This window comes from Rhinichthys klamathensis, unplaced genomic scaffold (assembly GCF_029890125.1).
Source record: "Rhinichthys klamathensis goyatoka isolate OS25496 unplaced genomic scaffold, OSU_Roscu_1.1 h1tg000018l_1, whole genome shotgun sequence".
Lineage (NCBI taxonomy): Eukaryota > Metazoa > Chordata > Actinopteri > Cypriniformes > Leuciscidae > Rhinichthys > Rhinichthys klamathensis.
In genome coordinates, this window is record NW_026606569.1 from 4,690,310 (window position 1) to 4,704,076 (window position 13,767).

At 41.8% G+C, this 13,767-nt stretch overlaps 1 protein-coding gene across 1 annotated transcript in view; it reads left to right on the forward strand.

Annotated features, from left to right (window-relative positions):
• Positions 1-10,723: 10,723 nt before the first annotated feature.
• LOC130070048 (tripartite motif-containing protein 16-like) overlaps positions 10,724-13,767 on the forward strand; it is a 38,385-nt gene continuing 35,341 nt past the window's right edge. The window contains exon 1 of the mRNA XM_056234328.1: positions 10,724-11,478. Coding sequence (XP_056090303.1) covers positions 10,909-11,478 — 570 coding nt within the window. The 5' untranslated portion in view covers positions 10,724-10,908. The remainder of the gene's footprint in view (positions 11,479-13,767) is intronic.

Below are 13,767 nucleotides of genomic sequence, written 5' to 3' on the forward strand. Positions count from 1 at the left end.
TGCTTTCGGGACGGGGAGATGAAGGCCGAGGCGGGAGATAGTCGGTTCGGCCCCATTCACCAGTAACAGCGGATTATCAGTGAATCCCAGTTGTCTCCGACGAAAGTTTATAAAACTATCCCGTGTAAAATGATTGCTACAGAGGCGGGTGTTGGCGGTGATCCTCAGCTCTCCATCAAGGTTGGCTCTTCACAAAATTAATCCACCTCTTCTTGACTTGATGTGATCGTTTTTAGGAAATTTAAATAAAGACACCGATCTGTTTTGTACATGATCGCATCCAGTTAGTAGCCTACGCATTTCCGTGTCGAAGGCATAACTAGCTAGCAAACTGTAGGCTGTAGTACTAACTAGTAATACTGACAGTAAGTCGCGATTGAGTGGCCTCAGTGCGTCATCAAGTAGGGGCGTGTCCAGGAGCTCAGGGGCTCCAGTGCGTCATCGAGCCCCGTTTTAGCCCCGCCCAAAAAATCCGGAAAATAGCAATGGTGAAAAACTGTTTAACGGTCTAACTCCACAATTCAGTAATTCACAGTTCACAGTCTTTGTAATATGTTTTAGCAATACATTTCTAACATTTATAATGGGTTTAGAATTTTTTTTTAGAATTGCCTTTACAGGGACTTTAAAACAGGCAGGACAGAGATTTCAAAAAGAGTCAGACAGACTAATAGAACATAGAAAAACACCGCTTAAGACCGGAGATACAATCCTGCAGAAGACAGCCTAACCCTAACCCTGCACATTAGGCCTTGTCCACATGGACACGGGTATTTTTATAACCGGAGATTTTCCTACAGCGTTTAAAAAAAAATCCCGTCCACACATGCTCAGTCTCCGTCTACATGAAAATGCATCAACACGCTATCAAGCGCGTTCAAGAGCATGCCACGCCAGCAGGCGGCGATATAACCCTTAACCGTAAAGCCACATTGGCCAATCAGAAGCGCAAATCTGACGTCAAACACAGCGGATAACGGCGCACACTCTGACATCACAAGGCAAAAACCCCGATTTCACTGTCTACACGACAACACTGTAACCGGCGTTTCTGAAAATCCTCACCCTGGGAGGGGTTTTAAAAAATGTTCGGTTTCAGTGCGTTTCCGTGTGGACGAACGGCTGAACCGCGTAAAAAAAGTCACGGTTATAAAAATACCCGTGTCCGTGTGGACAGGGCCTTAGTACGGTGGCCGAGAAGTGCAAAGCAACATTACAAAGACTGAAACATTTTTACAAAGCTCGAGACATGTTTTGGAAAACATTTTTACCTACCATAAAACACAATTACATGGGTAAAACACTTTTACCAAGGACAAAACAAATTAACATTTTAGAAAGCAAATTAACATTTTAGAAAACAAATTAACAAGACGCAAACACTTTTACCAGTCCCGAAACAAATTTACAAACGATCGATTCCTCACGGAAAGGGAATGTACCACATACCGGAAGTGACGAGTGAACGCGGGTGATAGGTGTTGTTGGTGAGTGCGCTCAATACGTGTTGTTAATGTGGAGTATATGGCGTGAATTAAGTTTATGGTGACCGAACATGGTCTGCGACCGAGGGATGTTTTGCCCGTTTTGTGGCAAACACATGAACAGCTTAACGCGGTTTTGCTTTACGTGTGGTCGGTGTTTGGAGCTTTTAAAGGACGCGGACCAGACGGAAACACCAGACATACTGCATCATTGCGTTTGTAGTGGGACGTATTGTTGCCCGGCAATCAAGTTAATGTGCTTGGGGTAGTGTGGGTCCAATCACAAACAGGGTGGGATGATATAAAAAAAAAGAGAACATGTAGTCACATTATGCGTGTGCTTGCTGATTGAGTGTCGCGTCATTGCCCGTGGGATCGCCCTTTGTCCCTGTAGTGCTTCCGCTTTGAGGTAGGTCTGTTTGAGCTGGGTAGTGAACACAGATGTGGGATTTTGTGTAAACGATTGTATTGTTCATAGCATCGGGATAGTTCGCGGCTGTTCGCGGCTCCGGCTTTCACGTTACATGTCTCTCTCCCGTGTCATGTTTATGCGTGGCATGGATGGGCGACGGGTTTATGAATTAAAGGTACGTGAAACCTCCAATTTTTTACAGCGATCATTCTTTTATATATTGCAAGTATGCTCATGTTTGTATTTTTAGGAGGAATAGATGTGACGCCTGGTGGGCAACGCTGATTTGATGCTGCTGCTTTGTCTACATAAAGACTATCTCGATAACAAACTCTCTTCCCCACACACGTGTGTGTGCGTGCACAGCCTAGGCGTCTTGCGTGAGGCTTGCTCGCTCTCCAGTACGTGCCACCGTGATTGCCGGGTGTCTTCCACTTCCCAAGTGTTTGTGTTTCGTGTTTATTTATTTTTCCAGTATATTCATGTACCATTGTGTGTGCTACTGACTGTCCTGATTGGTTTACGTTGAGTGTTTTACAGTGTTGTATTTTGTGATTTACTTTTAAAGGTGCTGGTAGAAGGTCAGTGAGGGTATACCAGCACTAGTACTAGAACCTTCTTGACTTTCATTTCTTTCATTTTTTTGTAATATTGTTTTCTAGTTTACTAGTTCAAATGTTTATTATTTTTGCTTGTCTGGAGTGAGTGTGATTGTGATTTTATTTGAGACCTGTAATATGTTTTGCTCTCATTGCAGGAGCCGAGGCTTCATGGTAGGCCACTAGTAGGCCCTTACGCGGTGGTGGAGGGCTCGTCACAGAGTGCTGTGTGGTTATTTCTTGACTTTATTGCAGTGTGTGTGCTGATACTTGTACACGGGGTGCTGAAAGTGATATAGAAGCCTTGTGCTTACTGAGTTCGTGCATCTGCCGTTAAGCCTCGGTCTCCTTTATCGTGTGGTCTCTTTTGTATGGTGAATGAGAATGACCCAGTTTTATATCTTGAAATTATTGTGAGCATTTAAATAAAAATTTTGTATTATTGGTATCCACGTCTCTAACCCTTCTTGACAAATCACGTTCCTGTGTGTCCTGTGTAAAATCTTAGATTCACAATATTAATGTTTCCCTGTAAACAGGGTGGCGTAGTCATGTTTAAGCTAGAGGTAGTAGCACTATCTTGGCTCCTTCTCTAGAAGAGAGAGAGCCCCGCTACACATTCAATATTTTAACGAGGGCCACTCGTACACTGTAATCGTGGACATGATGTCAAGTCTACACGGTGTAAACATCAGCTTGAGGACTCTTAAAAGTATACTGAACGAAGCCGGAATGTACCGCAGAAAGGATTATTCCTCTCCAAACGCCGTGAGTAACGCCATCAGATCTGAACTTCGTGGACCTGGACAACTATTTGGCTACCGCACGATGTGCCAGGTACTTAAACAAAAGTACAATCTTCGAGTGAAGAGAGGTGATGTGATGAATTTCCTCCGGGAGCTTAATCCCCGAGGGTGTGAGAGCAGAGCACGCAGAAGGTTTACAAGAAGAACCTATCACTCAATGGGACCTAACTATATGTGGCACGCAGATGGTTACGACAAACTTAAGCCATTCGGTTTGGCCATTTCGGGATGTATAGATGGATTTTCACGTAAAGTATTGTGGCTTGAATGTGGACCAACAAATGATAACCCAACAGTGATTGCTCACTATTTCATGTCATGTGTGCGAAACCTCGGTGTCATCCCCATGAGACTGAGGACTGATTGCGGCACTGAGAACGGCATAATGGCTGCAATTCAATGTACCCTGCGCCACCATCACAGTGACTACTACTCTGGAGCGTCCAGCCACATGTACGGCTCATCAATAAATAACCAGCGTATTGAGTCCTGATGGTCTATATTTAGAAAGGGAAGGTGAGTTGTCTTCATATAGGGTCATTGCATCTTTGGTCATTCGGTTTTCTTCTCAGGAACGAGTAACGTTAGGCCTAATGAAGTAGTTGTTCCTGAAAAGAAAATCGAATGACCAAAAGATTCACAGACCATACATTTCTTTACAACTAACCTTTGATTTTATTATTCAAACATATGTGTATATACTTGAAAGTATAACTAAACATTTTGATCCATTTCTATAGGTCTCAGTTCTGGATGGAGTTATTTGCAGACCTTAGAGATGCTGGATACTTCAACGGGAGTCATGAGCATCAGTGCCTATTGAGATATTGCTTTGGTGATGTTATTCAGAAGGACTTGGATGAGTGTGTGAGACTGTGGAACAGTCACAGGATTCGCCCTTCCAGAACAGCAGCATGTCCAGGAGGAGTGCCCAATGAACTCTACTACTTACCACACAGGTGATACATTGGTGATAAACAGATCAAAGTATTAATATAATGTTTTAACTTAAATAAAAAGAAATGCAATTATGTTTTCTATTTAACATAGGTCTGGCTCCAGAGACTGCGGATTTCAAGTGGAACAGGCTGAACTGGATGCCCTTCCTAAGCCCAGCCTGTCAATGACTCCTTGTGGGGACCCAAACATGCAGGAGTACTTGGACTTTGCCATGGAACATAATCAGATACAGAAGCCGGAGAACTGGAAGTCTGCATCAGAACTGTAAATGAAACTAAAAGAAATGGCTCAGCTATGAATTTTTTTTTTTTTGTAGTGGTGAAACACTGCTGCCTGTCTGAACACAATATTTCTGAATCTGTCACTCAAAGCTTAATTGTTTTCAAGTGTGAAGTAAATAAATCAAATTAATCAAATAGTAATGAGCATTTATTACACTTTGTAGTATAGAAAACAAAAGTTCTTTATCTAAAACAGTGATTCACAAAGGGATCCCAGTTTGAGAGTCATGGATCTAAAACATTTTCAAAATGTTAACTGAGAAAAGAACATGCTCACATACTGTAACATTATAAAAACAACTTTGGCAACTGCACGTTAAAGGGTTAGTTCACCCCAAAATGTATACTAAAGTATACATTTTATCATACATATTTCACAGTTGCGAATTAATTAGTTTGAATATAGCCTACCATCGAACAAACACTATAATAACATCTTAGCAAACAAGCTTATTTGATGTGGCAGTATTTTACAGTAAAAGCGACATCTTGTCTTTCATATGTAACATATCGTTTTTATGATTAGGACATATAAATGTTAATTTGCAGTTTAATACGTTGCTTATACAAAAATATTTTATTTCAACATATTTCAGTCGATTTTTACTCATCTCAGTATTGGAATATAGTTAGGTAAAAGCTGTTCATTCATTCACACACAAAAACGCGATTCAAACAGTCTTTTTGTTTACAGACACTATTTCATATCGATTAGCACAAAGCACTTGAAAATAAAGAATGTACCTATTCCTCGGCTGGATCCGTTGCTCCTCCAAATGAAACTACCTGTAATTCTGAGGTAATTTTTTCCAGGATTATTATTAAGATAGTATTATTCCTCACAGCGTCGTAAATCTGAGTCTCTTTCGGTGGGTTATCCAGCTGATGTGGGCGTGGATCGCCTCAGAGCATTTGTGTTTGAATAGAGCGCGCGCTCCGTGGGCGTGGTCAAATTAACTTTAATGAGCTGAGACGAGAACGACTATCATCTCTCTCTTTTCGTACAGATTACATAAAATGAGAAAATTAGTTTTTTATATAAATTACTTCATTTAAAAGAAGATAATTCAGGCTTCATGCCTGTGTGCCTGTATAACTGTTTGACTGAGTATTTGCAGACTTACAGTTCATTTTTCGGACGCGTTTCAGAATGGACTTCACTGACAGAGAGAACGCAGAACGCGCATCATGTTTATTTTTCTTTATTAGGCGAAAAGCACAACACTTTGTTTTTATTATGAGGTTCCACAAAAAAAATACAAACTTAACAGGATCGAATGATGTACAACACTTATATGTAAGATCAAAATCAACAGAGTAATTTGAGTCTCTTTTGCACTGATAAGGAAAAAAGTGAGCTGGTATCGCCGGCGAGACCGCCGACCCCAGAGGGTTAAATAATATAATGTTTTTTTTTTTATTTCATCTATGTTGATTATATGAAAAGGGAACCGCATGAGATGATTAAGATAGGATCATAAGATGACCAATATATCGGAAAACATTTGGAATGGGTCAGACATGATTTTGACCACTTAAGTTTTGTTTTGTAGAAAGCCTTTCTTTAAAGTTTATTTCATTTTGTATAAATTGTATCTTCATTTTAATCAATGTTTCATCAACAAATTTGCTTAATAAATAAGAAGCAAATATAGTGGACAATATAATCAGGCCCCGGAGGCGCCGGTGCGTGCACACTTCATATGAAGTGTGCATTTCTCTGCATCGTCAACTTTATCAATTTATCAACTTTATCAACAATTCAAATGTTTCATGCTTAATCATTACTTTCGCCGGTTCTTTGTGGCAAGCTTTATTTCAGGTGTTGCGTGATATCTCTGCGCCCAAGATATTCTCCTCCTGGACTCACCCCTGGCTCCCATCGTCCTCGGTCACCCCTGGCTGGTCCAGCCCGAGGGTTGACTGGGGACACAATTCCGTTTCATCCTGGAGCACTAAATGTTATGAATCTTGTCTGGTGTCGGCCTGTTCGTCTGTGTCCTGTCCTGTTTTTCAGAAGGAGGCGGTGAATTTGTCTAACGTGCCCTCAGAGTACCTCGACCTGAAGGAAGTGTTCAGTAAGTCCCGCGCTGCTTCTCTCCCTCCGCATCGTCCCTGTGACTGTGCTATAGATTTACTCCCAGGTAAGTCTCGGCCTAAGGGCAAACTTTTCTCACTTTCTGTTCCAGAAAGGGAGGCCATGGAGAAATATATTTCTGATTCTCTAGCTTTCGGGTTCATCCGCCCTTCCTCTTCTCCAGTGGGGGTGGGGTTCTTTTTTGTTGGGAAGAAGGATGGTTCTCTGTGACCTTGTATTGACGACCGAGAGCTGAACAACATCATGGTAAAGAATACTTACCCTTTGATGCCGTTGATGTCTTCAGCTTTCGAGAGGTTGCAGGGAGCATCCATTTTCACAAAATTGGATTTACGTAACGCTTATCATTTGGTTAGCATCAGGAAGGGGGTGAATGGAAAACCGGGTTCAACACCCCCAGGGGGCATTTTGAATATTTGGTTATGCCGTTCGGTCTATCCAACTCCCCAGCGGTTTTCCAAGCACTCGTCAATGAAGTGTTGAGAGACATGGTAGATCAGTTCATATATGTCTAAAAATAAAAATATTCTCAAAAAATATTGATTTTTTCTTCGTCTCTCCAGGAACACGTTCAACACATCAGATGAGTGCTTCAGAGGTAGCTAGAGAATGGGCTTTTTGTCAAGGCGGAGAAATGCGCTTTCCATGCACAGTCTGTTTCTTTCCTAGGTTACGTCGTCTCTTCTGAGGGAGTGCTTATGGATCCTGATAAGGTTAAGGCTGTGGTAGATTGGCCAAGTCCAGATTCCCGTAAGGCCCTACAGAGTTTTCTGGGGTTCGCCAACTTCTATCAGCGTTTCATTCGCAACTTCAGCCAACTAGCCGCACCTCTGACTGCCTTGACCTCCCCCAGAACGACGTTCAGGTGGTCCGATACAGCCGAGGCTGTATTTTCCAACCTCAAAAGTTGCTTAGTTTCGGCTCCCATCTTAGTCGCCCCTGATCCCTCACGTCAGTTCGTGGTGGAGGTCGACGCGTCATAGGCGGGGGTAGGTGCAATTCTATCCCAACCTTCTTCCTCAGACGACAAGATGCATCCTTGTGCGTTTTTCGAAGGCGGCACATTTCATTCCCTTGCCCAAATTACCTTCAGCCAATGAGACAGTGGTGACTGTTGTAGATCACGTCTTTCGTTTACATGGCCTCTCGATGGACGTGGTTTCTGACAGGGGGCCCCAATTCGTGTCCAAATTCTGGCAAGAGTTCTGTAGATTACTAGGAGCTACGGTCAGTCTGTCTTCGGGTTACCATCCCCAGAGCAATGGTCAGACCGAGCGAGCCAACCAAGATTTGGAGAGAGTGTTTCGATGTTTGGTGTCCAAGAATCCTTCATCCTGGAGACAACAACTTTCTATGGTTGACTACGCACATAAATCGTTACCAGTGTCATCCACGGGCCTCTCTCCGTTTGAGTGTAGTCTAGGGTACCAGCCACCAGTTTTTCCGAGTCTAGATTCCGAAGTCGCGGTCCCTTCCGCTCACACCTTCGTCCGTGAGGCTAAGGCTAAGGCCGATTGTCACCGGTCGTCGTATACGTCGTGGGTCAAAAAGTGTGGCTTTCTACCAAGAACATTCCGCTCCTCTCCGTATCTAACAAACTAGCTCCCAAATTCATCGGCCTGTTCACTATCACCAAGAACATTGGTCCGGTGAAAGTCCGCCTAAAACTTCCTCTGGCGTACAGGAGAATTCACCCCGCCTTTCATGTCTCCAAATTGAAACCTGTTTTTCGTTCTCACCTTAATACGCCGGCCCCGGTTCCCCCACCGCCGCGACTCGTAGACGGGGAACCTACGTATTTGGTCAATCGTATTCTGGACTCGAGACGGAGGGGACGCGGATTCCAGTACCTGGTGGACTGGGAGGGTTACGGTCCGGAGGAGAGAAGTTGGGTTCCTGCTAGGGACATTCTGGATCACTCCCATATTGATGATTACAATCAACAGGTAGGTTCTTCTGGGAGAGCCAGGAGGTGCTCCTAGGGGAGGGGTACTGTCACGGTTTATGAATTCGCTGTCTCCTCTCTCTCGTCTTGTTGTGTGTGTAATTGTGCGTGTGGCCGGAGCCGCTGATCACTGCTGCTAATCAGCACACACAGCCGTGGCTGATCAGCGCGCCAGCTGCAGTTGATCAGCGCTCTCCATTTAGTCTCTCTGTTTTCTCCTTATCTTTATCAGAGCGTTGTTGGTTGTTCCATGTCTTCCTGCCTGTTCCAGCCTGTTTCCAGTTTCTGTGTGTTCCCGCCCGTCACCGTGTGTTCGTCGTTATTCTGCACTTCAGTCACCCGTGATATCTACTTCCTGGTTTCCGCTCCGGTCTACCTCACCATCATCCTGGACTGCTTCCATCATCATCATCTTCACCTTCATCATCATCATCACTATCGGATCTTCACTGAAGGACTGGGCTGACCTCAGCGTCCCTGTGCTGCCAAATGCTATTCATCTCTGGACACTATTTCCACCACCACTCTCACCATCTCTGACCCACTCTCCTAATAAATTTTACTTTTACTTACAATTGAATCTTCCTCATCATTTCATTACAGATAGACAACAAATTGTACGTGATGCAATGTAAGAGATGTGTGTTAAGTAAGACTCCTGAGCCTGAGGCCAGGGCACTACTTGTGTCTATCTGTAATGAAATGATGAGGAAGATTCAATTGTAAGTAAAAGTTGCACTTTTTGGGGCACTACTTGTGTCTATAACCACAACAGCACCGCTAGAGTTGGTTTGTATCGATTTCTGGTCGGCTGAGGTTGTCAATAATATGTCTGTTGATGTGTTGGTAATAACCGACCACTTCACAAAACTTCCATATGTGTATGTTTGACTGAATCAAACTGCAAAGTCTGTTGCCCGTGTTCTGTGGAACATCACACACTGACTGTCAGAAGAGTGATATTGCAGAACAAAACGTCTCAATGGATTGCTGATTTAGATTATATTGCAGGAGATACCTGTGAGTTCATCGGAGCATACAGCAGATTCTTTCTTATGTTGCAAGAAAATCTGGTCATGGGTGGAATGATCTTTTATGGTCTATAATGCATGAGTTTGCTTAAGAAAATAAGCATAGAGAGTGCTTGTTAGTGTATGTCATAATTGGGACTGTAAATGGCATTGTTTTTCAAATGGTAGATTGTGTCATGGGTCTGGGTGTGTCACCAGTTCTCTGTTTGTTATGGTCCTGTCATTTTCTGCAGCTTGTGATTTGAGCAATCAGCGCTGCCTTGTAGCACTGTCTTCTGTCTGTGTGTCCGCTGGTGTGTGTGCGGAGCGCACGTGAACCACCACACAGAGAAGCAACTAATTTGCACTGTGTCACATGAACTGTTTCTATTGTTCCCAAAGTTTTCTAATTAACTTTACTCACGTTTGTCACCGCAATTGAGTCCTCCATTTATCTGATCTCGTTGACAGATTGGGGATTAGCTACCCTTGATTTATCTGAATCTTTAACAAGATGGCTTTAAAGCTGTATAACCTAAGGGGGTTTATATGAAATGGCATCACTGATATGTCAAGATGTTGGTCTGTCCGACAATTTAATGTAAAACAGTGGGGGTGGATGTGACGAGTGTATGTTGTTATTACACTAGATTATTGGAAGAATTGTTAACTAATGGTATTAATTTAAGCGCATTTTTTAAAAATAATTTGTTTATGTACAATCAAGTAATCTATGGTCATGTGACCATAAGCAAAATATGTTGTTATTTTATTTCATTATATATATATATATATATATATATATATATATATATATATATATATTGTATTTCCGTGTTATTGTCTTTGTTTTACCCTTTTTATAAATGTGTTATTCTGTATAAAATGTTAAGGAAGCACCATTACGTAAGTAACGCTGTGTAAGCGTGAGGGTAAAGCTGATGTAATTTCCGGGCGCCCTCTCTCTTTCGCAGGATGTCATGGCGATGAGAGGCACGGACCAGAGATTCTCCTTGTTATAAGTGTCTGATGGGGTCTGTTATATTTTGATACAGAAACTGAGAGAAGCCGAGAGTAAATCACATCACAACTGCATCATCGTGTGGGATCTCTTTTATTAAGAAGAAAACAACGCAGACGGAAACCCACTACACTTGGAGGGAGGAACCTGTTTTACAGATTTGCAGACACATGTTTTTCACACATCACTCAAACACAGAACCAGGAAACAGGAAACTCTTCAGTTCAGAGAAACTGAAACTGAAGTGCAGTTGAGCTGTTGTGTGTTTGTGTCTCTGTATTCAAGCAGTAAAATGGCAGAAGCCAGAATTTCTCAGGATGAGTTCAAGTGTTCAGTGTGTCTGGATCTCCTGAAGGATCCAGTGACCACTTCCTGTGGACACAGTTTCTGTAAGATCTGTATTACAGGACGCTGGGATCAGGAGGATCAGATGAGAGTCTACAGCTGCCCTCAGTGCAGACAGACCTTCAGTCCAAGACCTGTTTTAATTAAAAACACCATGCTGGCTGAAGTGATGGAGAAACTGAAGACTAAACTTCCTGATGACTGTTACGCTGGAGCTGGAGATGTGCAGTGTGACGTCTGTGATGGAAGAAAACGCAAAGCCATCAAGTCCTGTCTGGGGTGTCTAAACTCTTACTGTCAGAGTCACCTTGAACAACATGAGAGTTTCTTTAAAAGAAAGAGACACAATCTGACTGATGCCACTGGACGTCTGCAGGAGATGATCTGCCAAACACATGATAAACTCCTTGAGGTTTTCTGCCGCACTGATCAGAAGTTTATATGTCTCCTGTGTACGATGGATGAACATAAAAACCACGACACTGTATCAGCTGCAGCGCAGAGGACAGAGAATCAGGTATGAACTTTAAACTAGACACTGATGAAATAATGTTGACACTATTTATATTGGCACTCATATGATCAGGTAACATCATTCACACTGTTGACTTCACCAGAAGTGAACAGAAGCGGCGGACTTTCACTGCTGAGTGTATTTGTGCTCCACACTGAACTTAAAGGTGCAGTGTGTGATTTTTAGCGGCATCTAGCGGTTTGGTTGCGAGTTGCACTAAGGGCTCAGCCCACTGATCACCCCGCCCTTTCAAAGAAGCTACGGTGGCTAAAACGGGACAAACATATCTGAGACAGCAGAGAATAGCCAGAGTAAGCCAAGAGTGTGTAACATTGTCACTGTTTCTGTACCACAGTCCAAAACCACATCATGGATAAAGTTTACAAAGTCATAGTCAGGTGAGGATCAAGGGTCTTAATATATTATATAATAATAGTAATCAGTTGATTGTCTCACAAACGTAACCAGCACATTTCTCACATAACAAACCCATAATACAGCGAGGGAGAAGAACCACATGAAACTATGCAACTATATATTTTTTCTAACAGGGTAGTAAAAGTTTAGCTGGCTAAATATGAGCTGTTACTGTGGCTGAGCTGGTTAAAGCGCCTTGTTTAAACTCGACGCGTCCGCATGAGCGCAAAGGTGCGCGCGGCAAAAGATGACATGATTCCCATACGGAAATGTAATATATGACATATATGTCCCTATATCGCAAGTGACGCTGTCATATATGCTAAATATATGACAATATATTGCTATCACATATATACCTATCTCTAGATATATGTCGATATAGGTCTATAACATATATAAATGTGCCATATTAAATGAGTATATTGACATATATTATTATTATGTATATGATTATTATTTATATAATACTGTATGTTTTGACCATATATGTCACCAATATGTTTAATTTATATATGCCAAACTATTTAAACATACATACATTTTACATGCCTATGGTTTTCTTATTCATTCCTTGTTTTCCTTATTTGAAAAGTTTGAACTTTTATCAAGTCTACACTTTTATCAAGTCTTCACATCAACATTTCATTTCAATTTCTTACCCATTTTTGAATCTTTTATAAATAAAATGTATTTATTTTACCTCTTCTTAATCGGCTGATAAAAACAAAACGGATACTACACAAATTCTATTTGAAAAAATACATTTTATTTGTTTTTCATCAATAGCCATACATAAATATATATGTAAGAAAGTACATACATGCACTACATATGCAGATGCATACAGAATAATGTACAGTTGTGTTTTGTCTTCAAATAATCTAGGGTCCCTAATTTAATTTCTCTAATTTATGCAGCTATGTAAACCTGGGTTCTCCACTAGCATTCAAAGAAAATAAACTTTTGGTGCTTTCAACAAAGCTTGGCAGAGCTGCAAAAAGTGATGTCACTGATGCCAGACATTAAAAAAAAGAAAAAAATTAAACTGTTACTTCATAATAGTTCAGAAAAGTCATAATGTAATCACATCTGTGCTGTTCTAAAGGCATGTACACACATTTGTGTTCAATTGCTGAGGCATGTACAGCAGTTAGGTGAGACAGCACCTTCTTGACAGGATGAAAGTGTAGAGGATTTTGAACACAAGCAGAAAAGCTGTGCTTCCCCTCCTCAAAAAAGCGACCAATAGCATAACAAGTTCTGCCATTTCCTACATCTGTCACTATGAACGTTTTAACCGAGAAGAATGTGTTGTCAGTTTTTAAACGAACTACACTTGAATTCCTCTTCTTTGAACGGTGGTATGCCTGGGAATGAACAATCGCACCATCGACAAACACTCGATTATAATATTCTACAACCTGCTTCTCTACCCGATCACCAACACTATGCAAAGCAATGTAGTCATCATGTGCCATCATTTTTTTCTTGGGTGGTCCAAAAGCTGTAACTCCCAAACACCTCACTGCATGCTTTCGCTCTTGTTTTCCCCTCAATAACTGACCAAGAACAGCACTACACTCTGAGGAAGGATTTTTCAGTGTTTGACTGGCATACAGTGGAAGTGCTTTTTTCATCCAGAAAAGTTTACATATTTGGATGGGCACAGACTGGGTGCTTTTCACCATTTCGATCAACTCCATGTTATAGGCCTCAAATTGAAAGGCAGAATGGGTCCATAATGGCCCCCAATTCTGGACACTTCTAGAAAGATGAAGGCAGAGGTGAACATTGTAGCTGACATTGCCTATACCATAAAGGGGCTCCATCTCAGATACAAACTGATGAAGAAGGTCCTGTGCTTCTAAAAGC